This window comes from Lagenorhynchus albirostris, chromosome 3 (genome assembly GCF_949774975.1).
Source record: "Lagenorhynchus albirostris chromosome 3, mLagAlb1.1, whole genome shotgun sequence".
NCBI lineage: Eukaryota > Metazoa > Chordata > Mammalia > Artiodactyla > Delphinidae > Lagenorhynchus > Lagenorhynchus albirostris.
The window spans coordinates 143,965,477-143,989,390 of record NC_083097.1 but is presented as its reverse complement, the minus strand read 5'-3'; the positions used below and the strand labels follow the sequence as shown (position 1 = coordinate 143,989,390).

Below are 23,914 nucleotides of genomic sequence, written 5' to 3'. Positions count from 1 at the left end.
ACAGTTCAGAAGGTGGAGAGCGAGACAGAGACATCCTCTTTCCTCTGTACACATGAACAAATGGGGCAGCGAATTTCCGAGGACAGGAATAGTCTTGGCCGAGAAGGTGCGTGACGGATGAGGCCCAAATACACATCAACTCTCCCCAGCTGGGGTACCTCGACCTGGGTTCTTCCACCTGTCAGACAACATGCTTCTGCCCGTATCAACCTATGCCTCCATCATAGTCAGAGAGACAAAGACACTAAGAATCTTCACTCTGGGTCAGGATACCTGGAGCACAGATACGATGTGAGGGTGGGCTGAACGGTGTGATGGGCTAGAGGCACATACACTCAGCCCACTCCATGACAGACACATATGTGTGCATGCTGGCTGCTGGGGACCTGCTTTGGGGGCAGTGACTGCTCCAAAATGGTCTGGCAATGGCAAGGACACATCTACCTTATATGAAAAAAATCTGTATGCGTGGAAATCAATATATGTTAAAAAAAAAAGAATCTATGTACATATACACATAAACACGCATGACTGGGAAATTTCTGGAGTGATACACGAGAAATTGATAGCAGTGGTTGCCTCTGTAAAAGCGGGGAGATGGGTTGTGAGAGGTGGAGTTTTCGATTCTATTTAAAATCCTTCTGAACTGTTATTTATATATGAGCATACATTATCTATCTATATCTACATTGACATCTCTGTCTAACTCTACGTGAAACAAAACACAATCTGGCTTCATGAGTCCCTGCTGGTAGCTCTTCCAGACTTGGGGGGCTGGGCAGGAGGCAGAGGGATGGGCAGAGGGGATGGGAAGGGAGGACGGCCAGGAACTTACTGGTGTTGTGGTCTATGAAGTAATCTCCAACCTGTGGGTCGTACGCCTCTTCCCATCCCAGCGGCAACTCATCACTAATGCAGTCAGCAAAGGTGAGCGGTTTGGTGTACCTGGCAAGGGAGAGGAGAAACAGACTCCATCAGCCTACGGTCCCCAAGACCCCGCAACACGTAGGTGCTCTCAACCTCCCTGCTCCTCTGCGCTGGCCCACCAGATCTAGAAGCTTTGCACTGTGACACCAGCTCTGCTGTCCCCGGGGAAGATGAACGCATAACTGGAGCAGCGGGATGGGAGCACCTGGGAGGGAGGCGGGGAATGTGCTCGGCTCCCAACTTTGCCACAAACTGGGCAGTGATTTGAGCAAGTCACCTGCTTTCTCTGGGCCTCTGTTCCTGCACCTCTAAGTGAGGGGGGGGTCACAGGAAAGGGCTCGAGGGTCAAGTCTTACTTCCGGACTCGAACTCCAGCCCTCTCTGGCTGCTCCTCCTGCAGTTCACTTGTCCACCACAGCCCCAGCCATCCCCCCAGCTCTAGCCCATGCCCGTCCTACCTACTTCCCCTCTGGAAAGCTAGCTAACTGCAGCATCTAGAATAGCAGATGTTCCCTCCTTGTGAGTTTGGCCGTATTTCTTTGCTTCCTGGGCCGATTCCCAAATGCCTGTACCCACTGCTGTCCTTCCCTGCAAAATCCAGGCCAAACTGATCTTTTAGCGATAACCACCCTCTAAGTCACCATATTGTGGGGAGTGAGGTGGTAGTAATCACTCAGTCTTGGTGGCCAAGTCAGATGGACAGACAGACAAATTACCCAGCTAAACACACACAGGTTTTTCAAGGCTGGAAAACACCATAAACCCTTGGTCAAGCACTTTAGCCAGCGTGCAGGGAGCCGGGAATCTAGGTACACAAAAGTCCGCCTGAACGGCGCCCCCAGACGGCCCCTTTGGGTTTTCCCCATAGCTGTATCTGCCTAAAATACATATTCTAATACTCCCCCTCTCCTGTCTGCTCCCAATCCCCTCCCAGTTCTGGAAGCCCGGAAGGCTCTGCTTCAACACTCTTTAGACAGATTGGCAAACTGACGTACAATGGGACAGGAGGAAAGATGAGTGAGACGGGGTCTAGGATTCCTGATCAAGAACTTCCCTCCAAGCCATACGAAATGACTCTCCCATCTTGTGCAATCCCCTTCCCTCTTAAACCCACTCCAAATCAAGCTTAAAGCAAAGTATGTGGGGGAAAAAGAAACACTGAAAGAGCCCCTGGTGGATAGACCTGGTGTGTTCATGGACCACTATATATCCAGGGTCTGGTAGGCGAAGAAAAGTATCTATTGACTGAAGGAATGGATAGCCCCAAAGCTTCTGTTGGTCAGTAATTTACTGCTGTATTGTGGGAGACAAAGGATGAGGGCAGAGGCGTATATGATATGCAACAGACTAAGCCCTATCCAGTAAGGATTCAATAAGCATCACTTACCAGCTGTGCGAGTATGGCAACTTACTGCCGCTCTCTGAGCCTCAGTACTTTTATCTGAAATGTGGGAATAATAATAACTCTCCAGGTTGTCAGGTCAAATAAAGTCATGTTTGTAAAAACATTTAGTGCAGAGGCTGGTGCAAATGAACGCTCAAAGAACATTCTTCTCTGCTTCCCAGAAGGGGAAACTGAGACTAAGAAAGATTAAATAACATTCTCGATGTCCATAACAATGACAAAGCTGGGATTTCAAGCAAGGCACTCTGTCCTCAGAGCCCCTGCTGTGAGCCGAAAGGTTCTCTTGAAAGTTGACATCTTCAATGCATCTCCTGAGCCCCTCGCAAAATTACAAGGCACCACCGTCTTGGAGTAAAAGAAGGAAGAGGTGGGGAAGACACAGGCGGTTTCCTCGGGTCAGAAGGCACTTCATTCAGGAGCACCTTTGCCAACCTGGATAAAGTTTCTGCAAAGCTGTCTTCAGTCCACTCCACCACTCCACCCCAAGCCCCACCCAGACTTCAGAAACAAAAGACCATGTCCCTCAGTACCTCCTCCTCTTCCTCAAACTACTGTAAATGATTTGTTCCCACTTCCTTATGGAGAAATGAAGACCAGTGACCAATGGCCAAATCTCATCCAACATCATTTCATCTAACGCAGCTTTGAAAATGCCTCTGAAGGAAAACTCCATACAGAGGCATACTCCTCCACGGCAAGTGCCTCTATTACTGAGGACAGATAAATCTGGGAGGGAACAGGAATGCCTGAGCCAACCACAGTCAGACCTTTGTTTCTGACTCATTCCTCTCCCTGGGCTCAGCCCTGAGAAGCCCCACCTGCCAGCCTGGCTGGGGAGATGGGAATATTGTTAGTTACACTTTGCAACCTAGAAAATCAAGAAGATAAAGATTCATCTCCTCTCCACAGCTCCCTGAATCCCTGTGTGGATCATTACCTTTCAAAATTCTTCCCTGGGGATGAATTAAATGATTTCATCAATGGTGCATCTAAGCAACAGAATCCCCATGATCGGTGCTCAATAAATATTTGTGGAATGGGTGAATACAATAATGAATACCTCAGAACAAAAGATAATGGCGTGTTCTATATTTTGCCAACATGGAAGGATGCTCTTAACACACTATGAGGAAAAGCAACATTGTTGAACAAGATATATACAATGGAATATCACTCAGCTGTAAAAAGAAACGAAATTGAGTTATTTGTAGTGAGGTGGATGGACCTAGAGTCTGTCATACAGAGTGAAGTTAAGTCAGAAAAAGAAAAACAAATACCATATGCTAACGCATATATATGGAATCTAAAAAAAAAAAAAAAAAAAAAAGGTACTGATGAACCTAGTTGCAGGGCAAGAATAAAGAGGTAGACATAGAGAATGGACTTGAGGACATGGGGTGGGAGGGCGAAGCCAGGGCTAAGTGAGAGTAGCATCGACATACATACACTACCGAATGTAAAATAGATAGCTGGTGGGAATCAGCCGCATAGCACAGGGACATCAGCTTGGTGCTCTGTGACCACCTAGAGGGGTGGGATAGGGAGGGTGGGAGGGAGGCTCAAGAGGGAGGGGATATGGGGACATGTGTATGCATATGGCTGATTCACTTTGCTGTGCAACAGAAACTAACACAGTATTGTGAAGCAATTATACTCCAATAAAGATCTATTAAGAAAAAAAAGCTACAGGATACTGTTACAGTATATGACATTTTGCCTAAAATGTGTATATGTTTATAGAAGAGGAACTGGAAAGATATACATTAAAATGCTATCTTGGTATAGGGATTTTAACATAATTTAACTTTTTCCTTTCTAATCATTTTTTTAACTAGTTTCTCTGTCATATTCCTATATCAGCTGGAATTAAAATATTTAATAATGGCTAAATCTAGGCCTAGAAAACACGTTACGTACATATCATCTTCCTTCTCTGGGCCACAGGCACTCTTCCTCTATTTTACCAGTGAGAAAACACACCCAACGCCACAGAGTTGGCAAACACCAGAGGTATAACCTGAAGCCCCATTGCCTGACTACAGAACCTGAGCTTTGCTAATAAAAACTGACAAGACCCAGGGAGTCTCAGAACAATCTGGAACACAAAGGAAGCTATGCCCAAGATACAGATGATGAAGCTGGGCAGGGGGGAAATCTGAAGCAGGCAGAAGGTACCCAAGCTGCGTCCTGTTTGCAACTTCAGTATTCTTTCTATATCTTGGTGCAAAGCTACTCAATACACTGGGATAATGCACGACTGCTTCATGAAAAGACAGCTGTTTCACAGTTACCACGACAAGGGATTCACTGAGCTCTGTGTGTGAGGATGGGGACCTGAGGGAGGAGCGGCAGGTCTAAAACACCCAAAATGCATCACTTTTCCAGAAAACCATCAACTCCACTGATTGTTCCAGCCTTGGACATCAAGAAGCCAGACCTGAAGTAAATGTTAGATACAAGTATCAGTAATGTACCCGACATTGGATATCCTACCGGGGCTGAGATGCTGATTCCTGCCTGCGGTGAACACAGACATCGTGCCCCACAGGGATAAAGAAGAGGGAATCCAGAGGACCCAATGTGAGACAGAGGGGGGCAAGAGGAGAAAGGAAGGCTTTGGGTTTGATATTCAGGCTTCCCTTCAAAGCGATCATGGAAAAAAAACCCAGAGGGCTGATATCCAGACTCCCAGAGCTCTTCCATGGGAAAGAGAAAAGCTTCTATTGGAAGACTATGCAACTTACAAGAAATCTGGACAGCGAGATTCTCTCTGGAACAAATGCCAAGAGGGAGATGAATTATTCAGTGTGCAGAGACGTGTCATTCAGAGAATAAGGATGAAGAGAAGCGTTTTTAGCTGCACAAGGATTTAAACACACACACACACACATATATATACATGTGCACACACTCCTCTTCCCAGAGAGAGGAACTGTCCGTTTAAACCAGTCTCCCCTGGGAAACTGTGGGTGCTTCTCTGGCCTGCAGTGCTTCCCCTTGGGCAAGTGCCAAGAATGTGAGCTGGGAAGAGATGTCTGCTTTCAGATGTGGCCAGGACTTGGGGGCCTGCCTGCAACTCCCAGCCCCCAGCCCCTGTTGAAGCGATTCACCCCAGTCCAGCCCGGTACAGTCCCTTCCTCCAGCCTCCAAGTCCTGGGCTGCTGAAAACCCAGATCGCGAAATCAAATGACCCAAATGCCGGAGGGGTGAGAGGGAAGGAGGGAAGAGCGCCAAAAGAGAACTAGCTCTGCCTCTTCTTAATTACAAATCTCTGAAGGAACACAAACATTCCTGAATGTTTCACAACAGGCTCTCTTGGAAAAAAGGGGGCCCGGATGTGTTGCCTTGGAGACAGGTAGGGTTCTGTGGGATCACCTGTCCAGGAACGCAGGCCCCTCGTCCTCTTTCCAGCTCCACATCGCCACGGCTGGCATTCAGTATTCAGACAGCGCGTCTTTTCTAAGGAGGCAGCTCAGAGAAGGAGCAGAAAGCCTTTTGCCAAGTCTAACACTGGGTGGTGATTCTCTTGGGACTGAAGAACGCATAACATATCTTTCATGTTCCTAGTGCTTCCCGAGCAATCTGAACGCTTCCCACAGTAACCTCTTTATCGCCGTCCAGCGGGATGCTGGCCCCCCCAGACCGTGCTCTCTCCGAGGGCCAACTGGGCGGGATGGCTTTCTAAAGGGCCCTGCAGACTGCATGCCAAGAACTGTCCAAACTTTCAGCCGAACCTCTCCTCCCAGCCCAGGCACAATGGCCAGGCCGGTTCTTCCAGCCCCGGGGTGTTTCACACGCATAGTTCCCATAGCTCAGGATTACACAACTCCTGAGGACACGCCGCCACCGGACCTCGGCAGAGCCCCAGCGCTAAGCAGCCCACACCTGCAAGGCTGGGGTGGCCGGAAGAAAGTGCCATCTTTGCAATTCTCCTTCCTCCCTTTAATTCGGTCTGGTGCAAACACCTTCATTCATTCCTTAAACGAATCTGGGGATGAAAAAAAAATCACCATCTCATAGTTGGTGAGGACGGCTGAGCACATGAACCACAGCTGAATCGGAGCAAACATCCAGCTACAAAAGTGGACGAGACAGACAGGACCTTGCCCTACGCTCCCGTCAGGGAGACACCCCAACCAGAAAATGAATCCACAGGATCGTTTCAGAGACTCATGGTATTCAGAAAAGTACAACAGGGTAGTGGGATTACGTGTAAGGGTGGGGTGAGGCAGGGCAGTCAAGGGAAGCAAGGGAAGCTTCTCGGAGGAGGTGATCTTGGAGGGGAGACCAGATGGTGGGAAGCAACAGGAACAGCCAGTACAAAGGCTTTGGGTAGGGATGATGGTGTGAGGAACAGAAAAGAAAGCCGCATATCTTCACGTTATGAGTGATGGACTGGAGGTAGAGTGGGCAGAGGCTGGGCTTTTGGGGCTCTGGGGTCCCCGTTAAGACTTTGAGCGCCACCCCAGTGCCGAGCTGCAGAAGGTGACCCAGAGAGGCTCTCTGACTCACCCTCTCCTCAACTCCTTTCTCCCTCCTTTCAATCAGTCCTCCAAGCAACAGAATTTATTGCGTGGGCTTCCCTGGTGGCGCGATGGTTAAGAATCTGCCTGCCAATGCAGGGGACACGGGTTCAAGCCCTGGTCTGGGAAGATCCCACTTGCCGCGGAGCAACTAAGCCCGTGCGTCACAACTACTGAAGCCCGCGCGCCTAGAGCCCGTGCTCTGTGTAACAAGAGAAGCCACGACAATGAGAAGCCCGCGCACCGCAATGAAGACCCAACGCAGCCAAAAATAAATAAATAAATTTATAAATAAAAATTAAAAAATAAACTCAATCAGGCTTTAAAAAAAAAGGAAGAATTTACTGCATGGACAGTAAACAGACTGGTCCCACGCCAGACACGACGAGGGCTAAGACACTTGAATAAGCCTTGTTTCTGCCTTCGAGAGCAGAGGGTCTGGCCAGGCAGACGAGGCTTACACTGACAGCAGGGAGTGGCCCATCCCTGTGACAGTATGTATGGCGGTTCTGCTACCTTAGACTGTGAACCCCAGGCAATGAGAGGATGCAGGGATAGTTAATAAGATGCTAGGTCAGCTGTACAGATGTGAAAGACCAAGGGGGTGGGAGAAGGGAGAGACTGAGACGACGGGGTGTAGGCCGGGGAGGCTGGAGAAGGAAGTAATCCAGGGAAGACGGTGGTGGGCTTCACGGCTAATGGGGAGGCAGGGTAGTTGCTACCCACAAAGGCTGCGGAATTGATGCTGGGCTGAAACCCACTTTCTGCTTCGTCTACAACCACAGGTGTGTTACTTAACCTTGTTAGGAGTTTCCTTCTCTGTGAAACTTAGAAATTCCAATCTCATAGGGTGTTGCAGGGATTAAATGAGATAATCCATGTAAAGTGCTTAGCGCAGGGCCTGCCATGTAATAAGCCCTGAGTAAATGTGGGCTGTTAACAGCTGAGAGACTTCTGTGCTCTGTGCACCGTGAGAATTGTGTCATCTCTCATCTTAAGCTGGTCGGATATGTTAGCTATTATCATATCATCATCATCATCATCATCACTGTCCCCATTTTTCAACTCGAGAGATACGAGTGGTGGTAAAAGAAAAATCATAAGCTCTAGAGGGGTTGCAATGCAGGCGCCATCACTTACTCACTCTGTCCACTTGGGCGTGAACCCTAACTTGCCTGAACCTGCTTCTCCATCAGTAAAGCGGGGATGCTCAGAGTGACTACCTGTTAAAATGAGCTATGCTCGAGCCCACGGCACACAGGGCTCAACCAACATTACCTGTTCTTATCAGTTAGGGTTTATATCCCTTTCCATGATGAGGCAAAATACTTGTTCATGCTAATAGCCAATACGCCTTGCGCCGTATTCCACCGCCTCCTTTCCTGGATGACTTGGGACTGCTTAAGCTCTCTGTTTTTTTTGCGAAATTAAACCAGAGAAAGTTAAGAGGTGACAGCGGGATTGGCTTTGGCTCTCAAAATTTGTTCTCTGAAGGAGGCATTTACAACCAGGAATTTCCAAGTTTTCTTTCCCTCACACACTTCCGTCCCTCTCCTCTCAAAACACCTGTCTAGACATTCTGGTTACTCGACCCCCAGACTTCCTTGCTTCCCTACTTTGGTAGGACTGGTTTATCCAGAAGCTTTCTTGGCCTAGTCACTCCCTCTCATTCCTGGCATTCTCCTATGGAGAGGGAAAGTTCCAGACTGTTCCCCCTACCCCCTCCTAGTCTTTAACCCAGGCTTCCACAAACCAGTGGCTAACCTCCTCCTGCTAAATCTTGCCTTCACTCTGCCCCCCCCGAACTGAGTTCTTGGGATCACACACCCCTGAGCCTTGGGCCTGTTCCCTTCCTTCGCCTCCATCCCCATGTCTTTATGCCTACTCATCCCTGGATGCCCTCCAGCTCACTGACACAGTGGTGTTTCTGCTATTTCTCTGCATCTCACTTGCTGGGATTTAAGATGAAGATTCTGAGAACCAGATCATGGATTAGCCTAGGCATGGCCAACTGACTACGGGGTGGCCAAATTCAGCTTATAGATAAGTTTGTCTACTACAGTGCTGTATTTTAAGAGCGGAGCTAGTGTGCCTTTTGAAGGCAGGCACTCTCTAGCTGCACATAGTCCCCACTGCTCTCTAACATCTTTCTCCTGCATCTTGTCCTATGAAGAGGCAGCACGGAGTAGAAATTAGGAGCACAGGGCTTTGGAGCCAGACTCCTTGAGTTTAAATCTCGGCTCTGCCAGTTTCTAGCTCTGTGACCTTGGGCAAGATACTTAAACTCTATTAGGCTCAGTTTTCATACTTGCAGAACAGGAGGAATAATAATACATTGACTGAGCATGGATTCTGGGCCAGGAACTGTTCCAAGCACTTTACATATGTTAACTCACTTGGACCTCATAACGACGCTTTCAGGTAAGTACCATTCAAACCCACCTTACAGTGTTCTTTGAGGATTAGATGAGATAATGGATGAAATATCACTTTGGTATATAGTGCGTGCTCAATAAATGTGAGCGACTCATTATTATTTTCATTGCTGTCCAGATGAGGCACCTGATGCAGGGGTATTAAGGAATGTTAAAACTGAGTGTGATATCTGGGATCTGACTAATCAACTCCTTGTTTTATGGGTGAGAAAACTGAAGCACAGAGAGAAAGACTTGCCCAGAGCCACCCAAGGACCCAGTGGCAAGGCTGAGACTAAAACCTGGGGACCAACCCCAGGCCTGCATCCCACTCATGACACCAAGAGATCAAGTCAGACTGGTGCTGAGTTCAGCTCCATCTGAGATACAGCAATCATGTGAACAGCCTTCAAGAAACAGTTACTGATAGTATTGTTCTGGGCTAACTAACCCTGTTCTACTGGAAGGAGAGTTATCACTGTGCCAGAACCCGTATGAAACTATGAAGTTCCCATTCATGGACACACAAGGTTGGGAGATGGGCCCTTTGTTCTGCTTGTTCCCTTGTTGGAGGGTAATTCTCTTAAAGCCCAGTACCACAGCAGAACACAGCACTGGGTATACGTTTGCCCTTCACCCAGCTCCATTCTCATTCCCGAACTGGGAGTTAGGCTAAGGAGGTTCTGTGCCCTATAGAAAGGGCCAACAGAACCAAACGGGACTCCCAGTTCCATCTTTCTTAGCTGTGTAATCTTAGGCATCCCTTCCCCAGCTCTAAGCCTCAGTTTCCCCATAGGTATAAAGCAGTCATGAAAACCTGCCTCACAGGGCTCTGGTAGCATTGAACAAATTAGTACATGGGAACAGCTCAATAGAGCCCTTGGCATGTGGTGCTGGGCAGACATGCAGAGCTCCTCCTTTTTGTATTTATGACCCTGAGGGCACTCAACCCCCAGCTTTGCTCCTTTCCAGTCCCAAGAGCTGGGTTTCCGAGGGGTCCTCCCAGGTGCTGGGCTGTCCAGGAGCTTCCAGCTTGATGGACAGAGGCCAAAGCCACCCTTCCCTGGAATCTGGCCATTCCTGTTCCTTGAGCTCTGACCCTCACCCCAGCCACGCAGCCTGAGGAGCTGATCCTTCTGGAAATGGAACTGGCCGTGAAGGCTTCTCTGGGATCCTGACCTGTGGCTCCTTCCATGACAACACAGTCTAGGCAGAGCATTGGAAGGGGAGTGACGAGATCTGGGTTTGAATCCTGACGTTGCCACCAGATGAACCAGGCCCTGGGGGAAGGCACCCACCCTCTCTGGGCTTCCCATCTGTAAAATGAGGGAGCTGAGATGTCACATTTCTAAGGCCCCCTTTGCAGCTTCAGCATTCACAAGTCTTCTATCTTGCCGGTCCCCAAAGTCAAGGGCATCGTGAGGCTGCAATGAAACAATACATCTTTTGCTGAAGGTCAATTAAGTACTAGGCACTGGACCATATGCTCTATGTGAAATACATCATGTCCTTTACCTTCACAACATTTCTGTGAGGCAGATACAGCCACCCTCATTGGACCAACAGGAAACTGATGCTTCACAGGAATGCAATAATAATAATAAAAGCTGAATTTCACTGAGTATTTACAGAGTACACATAGACTCTGTTTCAATGATTCTGAGCTGCACATTTTAAAAATACATTTTAGCATCTCCGAAACTGGGATGTGTGTTAGCACTGCTGACATCTTACGACACTGTCAGCCAGGCTGCGGTCCTGATGGAGCTGTCACCGCCCGTGTGTGCACAGACATCAAAGGTGTCATGGGCTTGGGATAAAATCTCAGAGACAATAGTGGAGCACTTTTAACCCCTAGGAACCAAATGATTGTGGGGAAGGGTGGAGAAGGCAATGAACAGACACGTTTAGCAACATTCCCAAAGCAGGAGTGCAAGGGAGGCTACCACTGCATAATTGCCATGCTGGCTGCAGAGCCCAGCACCAGGGCCTTTGAGCTTCTCTGTGGGCCCTATAACAAGGCTGCATCACCAACACTCTGGAGGGAACCGAGGACGACGATATTAAAAGCACAGACATCAGTAATTCTGAGCTAAACATTGACTCCAAAGAATTGGATTCGGAATGAGAAGATGTATTAGGAACACTGGAGCTTTATTTTTGTTTAGGTATTCCTTTTTTTTTTTGGATGTAAAAAAGCGATACGTATGTAACAAAAAAAACCCCTAAGTTTGAAAGATTTATTTTGATGAGTATGAAATAAACATTCTAGTTAATTTAAAAACATTGGGTCATAATTTAATTGGTAGCACTTTTCTTAGTGGCACATAAAATAATGGTGCTTCTTAAAATTAATGCTATGTTGATTTGTAATAACCTTAAGCTAGAAACAATCCAAATGTCCAACGATAGGGGAATGGATAGACAAATGTACATCCACGCTGGAATACTACTCAGTAATAAAAAGGAACAAACTATTAACACACACAATGATACAGATGAATCTCAGAAGCATACTGGGGTAAAAGAAACCAGGGAAGAAAGAGACTGTACTGTACGATTCCATGTATGTAAAATTCTAGAAAATACAAACCAACCTTAAGGACAGAAAGCAGATGAGTAGTTGCCTGGGGATGAGTAGAGGGAGAGGGGGATTATAAAAGGGCACAAAGAAAGTTTAGGGGGTGATGGGAATGTTTGTTATATTGATTATGAAGACAGGTTCATAGATGCATATGTGTATGTCAAAATTCATCAAATTGCACTCCGTAAATACATACAAGTTAGTGTGCTTCAGTAATTCCTCAATACAGTTGTAAGGAAAAAAATAAAAGAAAACCCCATATTCAATACTATATGATATTAACTTATTTAAAATAATCTAAGTACTACTATTAGTTCCATTTTACGGATGTGGAAACTGAGACACGGAGAGGCCAGCTGATACATCCTGGGACACTTAGTTTGTCGGGAGGCAAATCCAACTGGCTTCAATTTTCAGCTCTGCCACTAACTATAGCCAAGTCCCTTCCTCACCCTGGACCACTGCTTCCCCGTTCCCACCATAAGAAGATGACACAGTGATCGCTAAAGGACCTTTCAGTACTGAGTTTCTAAGACTGTGTCCTAAGGAATTGTCCAAGGTCACACAGCCACAGAGGAATGGATCCTCCTGGCACTCAGGTTTCCTAACACTCCCTAGTCTCCCTGGTCCATACGCACTCATTCTCTGAACACCCCTTCTGACTTCCCCTTATTGTATACAGCAGTGGTCCTCAGTCCTGAGCTGCATCAGAATCCCCTGGAGGGCTTGTGAGCTCACAGAGAGCTGTGACCCACTCCCAGAGTTTCTGATTCTGGGCTGCACTGAGAATTGACATTTCCCACAAACTCCCAGGTGACGCCAATGCTTCTGGTCCCAGCACCGTACTCAGGACGACTGGTGTATAACATCCCCTATTTAATAACTGCAGGAACTTTAAAAGCGGTATCGAACCTTGTGTTCGAGAAATCCCTCTCCTTCTCCTTCTTTATCAAAGCTTTCTGCCTCCCATCCCACTCTCAGGGCCTGGTCATGGCCGCCCAGCCTCTCTCTGAGCACAGTCCTGCAAGCAGCTGTATCAGCCCTTTCCTAGTGTTTGCTGAGTTCCTGTCCCACACAATGTCTTGCCTGAGGTTACACAGCCGGTGAGCACACAGCAGCACGTGGACCTCATTCGAGAACGCAGGTTCTCAACCCCTCTGCTCCTCTGCACTTAGTAGATCCTCTGAGCATCACTTTCTGTCCTCCTGCATTAAACCAGCCCTCTACCCTCTGCATCCATTTGCAGACAGAAGGCCAAGCAGAGCTGGGGGGTGGGGGGTGAGGGGGAGTAACTGATTGCACCCTGGCCTACTGGCTCTACAGGTGCCCCTGTTCTGCAGGTGTGGGACTAGACCACAAAGCCCACTGGCCCCATCTCTGCAACCACCAAGGGTGTCCTGGGTGCCCTTTGTGTCTTCAGATTCACACCCGTCACCTCCTGCTGTAACCCACACGGCTTCTATTGGCCCAGGCCCTCCACACTCTACACCCTGCTACCTCTGGCTGCCCTTATATTTATATATAAGGGACTCCAAATGCCTGGCTTCCAACCAGCCCCCTTCTCCAGGTCATTCCACCAGGACCACCAGCAGAAGCCCTTTCAAAGCTGAGCCACGCATTTCACACTACAGGCATCCTGCCAGAGCTCCGGGGGGACATGGCATTGGACCCCCTACTATTCTACGGGCTACATTGGCAGGGCAGCCCCCAGGCTGCCTGCCCAGGCAGGTAGGGCCTTCCTAATAACCTTTCCTAGGTGCTCTGGCTGGCATGTGTAGGAAAGCACAAGGCAGCACGGCCTGGCCATGTCTGAGAATCTCAAAACCTGTAGATGCCCAAGTGTTTGCCGACTGCATCATGGTGGGCCGACTGATCTAGCCCAGAAGCTCGCCTTGCCTGTCCACGTGACCGCTATTTCTTTATTCTCCAAGACCACAGAGGCCTACAGTGACTGATTACAAAGGAGCTCTGCACAGGAGGTGAAAAGAAAAATGGTTTTTACCTCTGAAAAGTACAACTTTAAGGGTTTATTCTCCCTCCCATTATTTCTTTTTAAAGAAGAAAACAGACCGTTGTTCCCCAAAGGGAAGCCCTACCTGCGAGTCAACCTTAAACACCAAAGTGTTCTGAGCTGAAGGCGGCTGAATTAAAGTCAGCAGCGAAACAAATAAGCAATTAAAACAGCTATTTGGGGAAGCCCTGGAAAGCAGCAGATACAATGTGAATTATTCATTCACGCTGCCAGCATGACTTCTGGGCATTGTCCTCTGTGCCTCTGTTCTCTTGCTCTTGTTCATTCAGCCGTTCAGGCACAGAGAGGGGACACAATACGCTGGCAATACGCTGGCCCTGGGACATGGGTGCCTGAGCGAGTGTGCACAAACACACGAACACACACACACACACTCCACAAGGAGGCCAGGTGGCCACTCCAGATGGTGAGCCACACGGAAAAGAAACCCGCAGGTTGGCAGACGCCTTCCGCTCCCGTGCCAGGGGAGAATATATGAATTTCCAATGGGCCCAAGAGGTGTGTGTGTGTGTGTATGTGTGGTGTGTGTGGTCACACAAGCGCGGACGGTATGGGGGGTGGGTCACGGGAAATCACCTGTGTAGTGCAAGAGAGAACATATATAGTGTTTGTAATACTCCACAAGCTTCCTAGCTGCTCTGGGATTGATCTGGGGGGCTTAACAGGCAATGGGTGGGATCTGGACAATTAGCTGAATCCCGCACTGAGCCCACCCAAGGCCTAGACATAAAGGATGAGCCACCCCCCCACCCCCTCCCCGGGCTTGATGGAAGGGCTCTATCTGTGCTCTGAAGCCATGAGCCCCTCCTGCTGCCTGATCATAGGAGCAGCATTGTGATGTCATATCTTATACCCATCCAGGTGACCCTGGACAAGTCCCTTCCCCTCTGTGGGCCTGTTTCCCCATCAATGAAACCAGGGGGATGGACTCCATCTCAACGCCATCCTTCCAGGTCTGGCATTACATGGTACCATTTTGTCATGAAAATCTAGCATCTTGGAGGTGACGTGCATGCTCCTGTTTTGACCCAGAGTCAAAACCTTCCGCGAATAACACTAACACACAGCACTTTAAGTGAACTGTCATTAAATTCTCATAGCAATCCAGTTAAGTGGTTCCCATTACGATCCCATGGTACCCAAGAGTAAACGGAGCCTTAGAGAGAGATGTTAAGTTGACCAAGGTCGCTCGGCTATTAAGAGGTAGACTGAGGATCTGAATTCCGGTCTTGACTGTTCCTTGGAAAGTGAACGGAGGTGGTGAATCTACATAATTGGGAGGCCGGAAGAGGTACGTTTTTAAATACCGTGGAAGTGAAAACCATCCCCTGTGGTTTTAAACTATAAAGTCTGGTAAGAAGGGAAAACTAGGGGGCTATTTTTGCTCTGGCTACAAATATTAGGGACGAACATTAGGAATGTTTATTAGGAACGCTGTGGGTGAGGCTGTGAGAGCTGGGGAAGATAAAGAGAAGAAGAAGGTGTGTTTTAGACAAATTGAAAGAGATGTTCGCTCTCGGCGCCCAACCCAGGAGCAGAAGTCACAGCTGACAAAGGACAGGAGCAGTCAGAGAAGCACCTGGTTCCTATAAGAGAAGGGGCCTCAAGAACTTAATCCACTTCCTTGAAGACAAACGCATCCGCAAGTTGCTGCTGTTCTGACCCTACGCAGGTGGGAAGATTTATACACAAAGATGTTCAAGGCAACATTATTTACCATGGGAAGAAAAAAATGGGTACAGCCTCAGTATCTGTAGGGAATGAATAGTTGGTAAATTATGGTTATAATCACTTGATGCAACGGTTTGAAATGGATGTTCAGGAAGCATTTTGAATGACAGAAGGGAGAAGGTTTATATTACAGGATTGAAAAGAAATTTAAAAAGCAGGTTACAAAACTGTGCATGCAGCATAATCTTACCTGCCTGCAAGTAGAAGGGAAAATGACCATAAGGAAAAATGCCAAAATGTTGACAGTGTTTGCTGTTTCACTGCTGGGGATGAGGTTCAGGTTTGTTTGTTCGTTGTTGCTGCTCTCATAACCAGAAATAAGACAAAAACCCCTCAAAATACCAAGTACATTTTTCAGTCCTTCTATCCAGAACCTCTTACTCCCCCTTCATAAAAAAGTCATTCGAAAACGAATCCTCATTTTCCTCTTATAGAAAAATTCAGAGTCTAGAAAAGCATTAAAATATTGAAAGAAAACAAGCATAAACAGTAGTTACATGATTCCTGCATAGAATTGGGGCCACGAAGCAGTGTGGAGGCCAATGAGACCCCCAGCATGGCCCTGGTCCAGCTGCCGGGAGAGGAACAGAGGCAGCCCTCCTGGGTCTCCTCCCTAAAGTCTGAGACCCCAGAAGAGACAAGCTTGGGAGTTTGTCTAGAGATTGATGTGAAAGGCCCTGAGGAGATGTGAAAATCATTACAGTAAGTGCCCTACATACGAACCTTCAAGTTGTGAACTTTCAAAGATGCAAATGTGCGTTCACATGTCCAATCACGTGTTAGGTCACCTGTCTGGCGTACGTTGTCACGTGCGTGCATCCTCTACGAGTGGTTGTACTTTTGTGTACTTTACAATACTGTAGAGAGTACAGTGGTACAGTATCTTTATTTCAAGCCCAGAACCTGTGCCATCCACGTCAGGCGTGAGTGAAATTGCAGCTTGCCCTCCGTCTCCTGTTGCGGACGATCCTTCAGCTCTACCATCTCCCACCTCCTCTCCCTCCTCCAGTCAGTAACTCTTCTTGCCTGTTCACTCGATGCCAGCCCCTGGCATGCCAGCTGTTGTACTGTACGACTGTACATTTCAAGGTACTGTAAGATGAAAACTTTAATTTTTTTGTGTTTTTTTGTTTTTTATGTATTATTTGTGTGAAAAGTATTATAAACCTATTACAGTACAGTATTATATAGCCGATTGTGTTAGTTGGGTACCTAGCCTAACTTTGTTGGACTTACAAACAAACTGGACTTACAGGGGCTTCCCTGGTGGTGCAGTGGTTAAGAATCCTCCTGCCAATGCAGGGGACACAGGTTCGAACCCTGGTCTGGGAAGATCCCACATGCCGCAGAGCAACTAAGCCCACGCGCCACAACTACTGAGCCTGCACTCTAGAGCCTGCGTGCCGGAACTACTGAGCCCGAGCACCTAGAGCCCGTGCTCCGCAACAAGAGAAGCCACCGCAATGAGAAGCCCGCGCACCACAACGAAGAGTAGCCCCCGCTCGCCGCAACTAGAGAAAGCCCGCGCGCAGCCAACAAAGACCCAACGCAGCCAATCAATCAATCAATCAATAAACCGGACTTACGAACACGCTCTCGGAATGGAAGTCGTTCTCATGTAAGGGACTTACTGTTCTAGATAATCTCCGTACCGACATCAGGGTATGAAGAACATAGGAAAAAAACCAAACGATTAACAATCACCCCAAATTAGGTATTGCTGGAGGAGTGCTAGTGGAGGGTAAAAAATAAGGGGCAGCTTGAAATATTTTGTGTGTCAAATAGAAAGTTGATAGAGATCAGAACACACACCGTTATAAGACCATGGTTAGAATACTCAGCAGCAGGAGCTGTTAAAACGACTCTCACCCCAGTCTCTCTGCCCTGAGAATGTTCTGGCTGAGGAAAAATGGCAGCAGCTTCCTGATGTTCCTGGTAAGGACACAACACCAAGATCACCCAATGCACACTGCAGGCTATTTCCCATGCCCCTACCTTTGCCTTCACTGTTCCTTCTGCCCAGAACATTCCTCCCTTCCTTCCCTTTTTTAAAAACAATATATGTATTTTTATTTGTTTATATGTCTGTCACTTCCATGAGTTTCACAAGGACTTGAGCAGCATCTTATTCATCGCTGTAACCTCAACATCTTATATGAGCAGACACCGACTGCATGTTCATTGAATGAATAAATGTACTCACGAAAGAGCAAACGAAGAAAGAAATGGTTCATGGGAATTCCCAGCAGGGTTCAGAGCTAGGTCCTCTACGTTCCAAGTTTTGCTTGACCCAACAGAGAAATTTGTGATCGGGTCTTCAAAGTGCCTTTGCATTCCTGACCGTATTTGATTCTCAAATACCCATCACAACAGCGGTATCGTTATTATCTTGACTAGTAATCAAGATCTTGGGAATCCCCCATTTTACAAATGAGCAAAGCAATACTCAGAGACTCTCCTAAACCCACAGGGCTCCCGGGTCCCTGTTTGTGCCGGGACTGGACATGGGCCACGGGAGCCCTGGCCCACTGCTCGGTCCCCTCCTGAACTGTCTCAATGGCTCTCCCCTGTCATTCCCAGCTGGTAACTGGAGAAGAGTGTGGAAATGGCCAGTTCTCCTTCCCCGGGGAATGGATTACCCCCTGGGGAGCCAAGGGAGGTCTCTGTCTCCTACTCCTGTGTCACTTTCATTAGTAAAATCATCATCACGCGGAAGCAAAATTTTCCCTGGCACATGCATTCCACAGGCCTTGGAGAGCTCTGCTCAGAAGTCCTGGGAGAAGGAGGCGACACCCGACGGTGGACACGACCCTTGTGGATTGTCTATAGGCGTCAGTTACTCGGGAGCCCCTGCTGGCTTCATCACCACACGCTCTCCCCAGATCAGAGCAGGGGCTGGGCCGGGAACACTCCCAGCCAGCTGACTTAGAAGCCGGCTTGGCACTCATGTACTTCGGCTACTTTTCCACAGACACCAACACAGAGGGGCCCAGAGCCTTAACCAGGTCAGGGGAGCGGGCAAGGGTTTGGGGAGCACGGAGACCTGGGTCCCCAGCTGTGACAGCTCGCGCCAGACTCTTCACCTCTGTGGGCCACGTGCAGCCGGCTCCCCCAGCACGGAACGGGGCTCACGAAGTGTGGGTTCCTTCGCTTCCCTCGACTTCCTCTCCTGAGTGAAGCCTTGCAAGAAATACGCTTTTTTAGCTCCTTCACAAGTCTGATCAGTAGAAATCACGTGGCCAGATTTCATGGTGGAAAAGGAACATATTTGGGTCAAGTGCCAGTGGACGAACCAGGATCCTTCCCTTCTGGCTCGCTCCCCATGTCCCACGTGGATGGGGAAACTGAGCCTTGAGCCTCGCGCTTTCACAGTCCATGGCCTGGACCTTCACCAGCTAGATTTCCAAAAGCCCCCAGCTCTCTCCCATTTGCTCTCATCAGGGTCCCCAAGGGAACCACTGCCATCTTGCTCTCTCTCTCTCTTTCCTCTGGCTCCCAGCCACCCTCCCCGCCTCTCCCCCTCCCCACTTTGCAGCCCCCTTTCCTCACTCCTCCAGCTGTTGGCTTTCTTGGGTCTCCTACCCTCTCCCTTCCTGCTCACCCACCCCACCCCATAAAAAACTCCAAATAAATCCAATCTTGTCACTCCCCTGCTTCAATCCCTTCAAAGCCTTGCCACCCAAACCAGGAGGAAATCCGAACTTTTTGCTGTGGCCCGGCCCCCTGCCTACCTCTCCAGCCTTATTCAATTCTCAGAACTCAACAACCTCACGCCCACCTCACAACCTTGGCTCACACAGTGCCTTCTGCCCGGGATGCCGCTACCTGTCCCCACCCACACGTCTGTCCACAGTTTGCATGGCTGATCCCTTCTGTCAGCTCTCAGCCGCAAGGCCATCTCTAAGAGGCCTTCCCAGGCAGCCCTGCCTGAGTGGGCCCTCCCATCACTTTCTATCACTGTATTTGTTGACATGTTGTCTGTCTGTCTGTCTGTCGGTCCCACTCAAACGGAGCCAGCCTGCCGACCTCACCACTGTCTCCCTACGGCAGACCACAGCCTTAGCTGATGCCTCTACTCTCTGCTGAATGAATGAAACAGAGGACTTGTGAGTATCCCTTCCTCTCCAAGGGGAAATTTTTGTTTTTGTTTTTTTTTAAGATTGTTTTGATATGGACCATTTCAAAGACTTTATTGAATTTGTTACAATATTGCTTCTGTTTTATGTGTTTTTGGTTTTTTTGGCCACTAGGCATATGGGATCTTAGCTCCCTGACCAGGGATCGAACCCTCACCATACCCCCAGCGCTGGAAGGCGAAATCCTAACCAGTGGACAGCCAGGGAAGTCCCTGGGGAAAGGTTTTTGAGTTTCTTTTTTTGTCTTTGTTTTCCTTTCCCTCCCTCCTGAGGCACAGTCCCTGAGCCTAACACTTACAAAGCCAGCACCAGACTCCCACAGAGTTCCAGGGGCACGAAGCATTCCAGGGTCTGTTACAGGCTCACGCTTGAACCTCAATGCCCTCCACACGGTCCACAGCAAACTGGAAACTACCAAAGAACAGGCCCTGAGAACCCTCCTTGGGAAGGCTTTGAACTGATAGGGCCAGAACAGGTCCATGAAGAAGAAACTCGCTGATGGAGGGGATGACATGGGCCTCCAGAAACGTATCTCTGTGGACTGGCAGAAGCCAGACCCTGGAACTCGGTCCACAGTGAACACCCAAGGGTCCTGTTAACTTCAGGAATAAGAAGTTGTTTTTGCACCTAGGACAGAGCTTGTGCTGGCCACATCCCAGGCTCCCATAGGATGGAGGAAAGAATGATTTTTTTTAAAGTAAGCTAAAATACGTTTCAGAAATTTATCCAAAAAAAAGAATACAAAAAAAAGAAAAAAAAAACCCCAGAATTTTAAAACAATTAAAAAAAAAGAAATTTATCCAAATAGTTGAAATGCTGCTTTTCCTTAGAGAACAAGCAAACCAGTGCAAAAAGATTCAATAATGAACCCTGGTTTATGTCTGCTCGACGGCATCAATATTGAAAAACAAAAGATGAAAAAACATTAATTTTTGAAGGAGCCTAAGCTAATGAACAAATATCTTTTACAGAGTTATTAGGCGCCCAGCACTGAATACCTTTCATGAGCTTACACCCAGCTGGAAATAAACACACAAACATATTCATTCACGCAGGATAACATATATGAAGGCATGAAAACAATGAGGACATTGTTTAAAATGAAACTTGCGTGAAACGGGCCACAGGATTCAAAGAAAGGAGAGCCCTGCAGGCTGGCTGCTCCCAGGAGGCTCCCGAAAGGAAGCAGGAAGTAGCCTGCAGTCAGCACAAGTAAATAACATGGTATGTCCTTCAACCTCCACAACCAGGCGTGTGCAGCAGAGGAAACGAAGGTCTCGAGAGGGGCTGTGATGGCATACAGCTGAGGAAGAACAGCCCTCAAGACCACAGTCCAGGCCAAGGGGGCTGGGATCCCTGGGGGCTTAGATAGGGGAGGAACAGCGACCCTAATTCTTTGGGGCGGAAAGACTCAGCAAGGTCAGAGCAGGCCGATGCCAGGAACAAGGCTGTCGCATGTTTGCACATCAACAGCATCTTGTCTCTTTGCTTAAGAACTTCTCGTGCAAAGGGCAAGAGCTACCTCAGGGTCTGGAAGAAAATTCTGGAAGGAAGAGGCAGGCTGGTCTTGGGGCTGCTCCAGGGAAGCCCGGGAAGGAGCGGGGAAGGTCAGTGGTGGCCTCTTCTTAGGGAAGGCAGGAGAGGGAAGTGAGCAGATCTGCAGAGGTAAGCCTGGGGTGCCCCAGGGATGACAGGCAGCTGGGAGGGGCTGTCCCGGGCACCCTAGAAGGGCCCAAAATACACAGAAAGGTTTCCATGTGGGAGCGAGGCTGCTGGTGGAGTGGAAGGGACATGGGTTGTTAGAGCACACAGGTCTGGGTTCAAGTTTGGGTTCACGCACTGCTCACCTGGTAAGTAACTTCATCTCATTAATACTAATAACAACAAGAGCTCTCAATATAGAGCATTACTATTTGGCAGGCACTGACCTAAGAGTTACAAGTATGAACTCAGTTTAATTCTCCTAGCAATCCCCTGAGAAGATACTATTTTTTTTTTTTTTTTTTGCTGTACGCGGGCCTCTCACTGTTGTGGCCTCTCCTGTTGCGGAGCACAGGCTCCGGACGCGCAGGCTCAGCCGCTCCGCGGCACGTGGGATCTTCCCAGACTGGGGCACAAACCCGTGTCCCCTGCATCGGCAGGCGGACTCTCAACCACTGCGCCACCAGGGAAGCCCAAGATACTATTTTGTAGCATTTTAGATGGAAACTGAGGCATGAAGAGGTTGAGCCAGTTGCCCAAGCCCCTACAGCAGGAAAGCCAAGCCTCAGAGCTGGGAATTTAACCCAGGCCAGCAGGTCCTGTGCTCTTAACTGCCAATGAATAAATAAGGGAATAAAAATAAGAATACCCTGCAGAGTTATTTTGACAATCAGAAGGAGAAAAAAAAAAAGTCTGGGAGGCTCTGGAACCAAGCTGGAGCTCAATGAATGATACCTGAATAATTACCAGATAAACCCAAAGCCCAACTGAAGCTGCCCAGGCGAAAGAAACACCTGCCAAGGGTATACTGTGTCTTTCTTCGTAAATGTTATTTCAGCGCCCGAGGCTCAGGGACGTTAACTTTCTTAGGGTCCCAGAGTCGGGAAGCAATGGGGATGGGAGACCCACTGTGTCTCTGTTGTAAAACACACGGTAAGCGCGTCCGGAATAATATTTTTCAAACCGTGTCCGTTAATGTTTATTGAGCTCTTGCCTGTGCCAGGTTGTGTGCTCAGCGCTCTGTGTGCCTTGTCTCACTTTACACTCCCACCTACCCTCTGAGGAAGGTACTTGGATGACCGCCAATACCCAGGAGACAGGAGGCCACCGCTGGAAAGGAGCAGCTCTGGGCTCTGAATCCACATGGGCTCCTTCGACTACACCAGCGGCCCCTCCAGGATGACTGGCTAGAGAACATGGAGCAAACCAGGGTGTCCCGGGTGGAGAGCGTGTGGGGGATAAGACATCCCACTCTCAGCTCTGAGTGGAGAGTTGACTAAACACCACCATTAGGATCCGAGTGTAAACAGGGCACCTGAGTGGGCAGGTGGCACTCAGCACAGGAACAGCATACCCATGGGCGGGCCTCTGTGCTGCTCTCCAAACCCCCAGCCTCCCTGCCTTTCCCATACCTCCCCTCTGCCTGAGATGCCCTACCCCCTTCTCTGGAGGTCAGAATCCCCCCTAGGGGAGCACCCTCTTCTCATCTCCCACAGCACTTCCTCTGGACTCCTCCTTCCGTCATGTCCTGCCTCTATCTATCATTTGTGTCCCGCTCTCTCTCCTACTAGAGTGGAAGTTGCTTCAAGGCAAAGTCTACGCTGGATTCCTTTCTGAATCCCTCCAGTGTTTTACTTTTCCCATGTGTAGACGATGCTTTTCAGTGGCACACAGGACAGCGTTATGTGGCATACATACAAGGCAGGACTAGGCGTTGGCTCTTTCAGTGAGAAAGTGATTCCCTTTTCAATCCCCCTTCAGCTTTTCAGGGTTGATCAAGAACAGAGTCGCAGGCTGGTGATACAGCGTCTTCAACCTCCAGCGTCTGCCAAGCTCCCTTTTTTTTTTTTTTTTTTGCGGTACGCAGGCCTCTCACTGCTGTGGCCTCTCCCATTGCGGAGCACAGGCTCTGGACGCACAGGCTCAGCGGCCATGGCTCACGGGCCCAGCCGCTCCGTGGCATGTGGGATCCTCCCGGACCGGGACACGAGCCTGGGTCCCCTGCAACGGCAGGCGGACTCTTAACCACTGCGCCACCAGGGAAGCCCCAAGCTCCCCTTTTAATAAAAAGAGATCAGACTCCAGGTTCAGACCTATTCTATTGGCTCTTACCAAAAACTGGGAAGTGGGAAATTGGGAAGAGGGTACACCAATGACTGAAGTTTGAGAAACTCTGATTTAACCTGTTGCCTGCAATGTTAGACATGAATAAACATGTGTTGAGCCTATAGCTGAGTAATCCAATGAGCAGAGGAATGAATGAATGGATGAGTGAATGATCATGATAATGACAGACTCTCTTCCACTCCCTTGCTCCCCTGTCCTGCCCTTGGCCAGATACCCTTCATCTTTGAGTGGAGAGAATAGAGCATTTGCTGGAAAGTAGGGACCCAAGGAGACGTGGGAAAGTCAGTCCAGAGGAGGAGCTCTCAACCTCTGTTCGGGTGCCCATCTGGCCCAC

General features: G+C 48.7%; 1 protein-coding gene across 3 annotated transcripts in view; it reads right to left on the bottom strand.

Annotated features, from left to right (window-relative positions):
- WWC1 (WW and C2 domain containing 1) overlaps window positions 1-23,914 on the bottom strand; it is a 152,872-nt gene that overhangs the window by 75,199 nt on the left and 53,759 nt on the right. For all 3 annotated transcript variants that reach the window (XM_060144170.1, XM_060144171.1, XM_060144172.1), the window contains exon 2: window positions 836-945. In XM_060144170.1, the coding sequence (XP_060000153.1) occupies window positions 836-945 (110 nt within the window). The remainder of the gene's footprint in view (window positions 1-835; window positions 946-23,914) is intronic.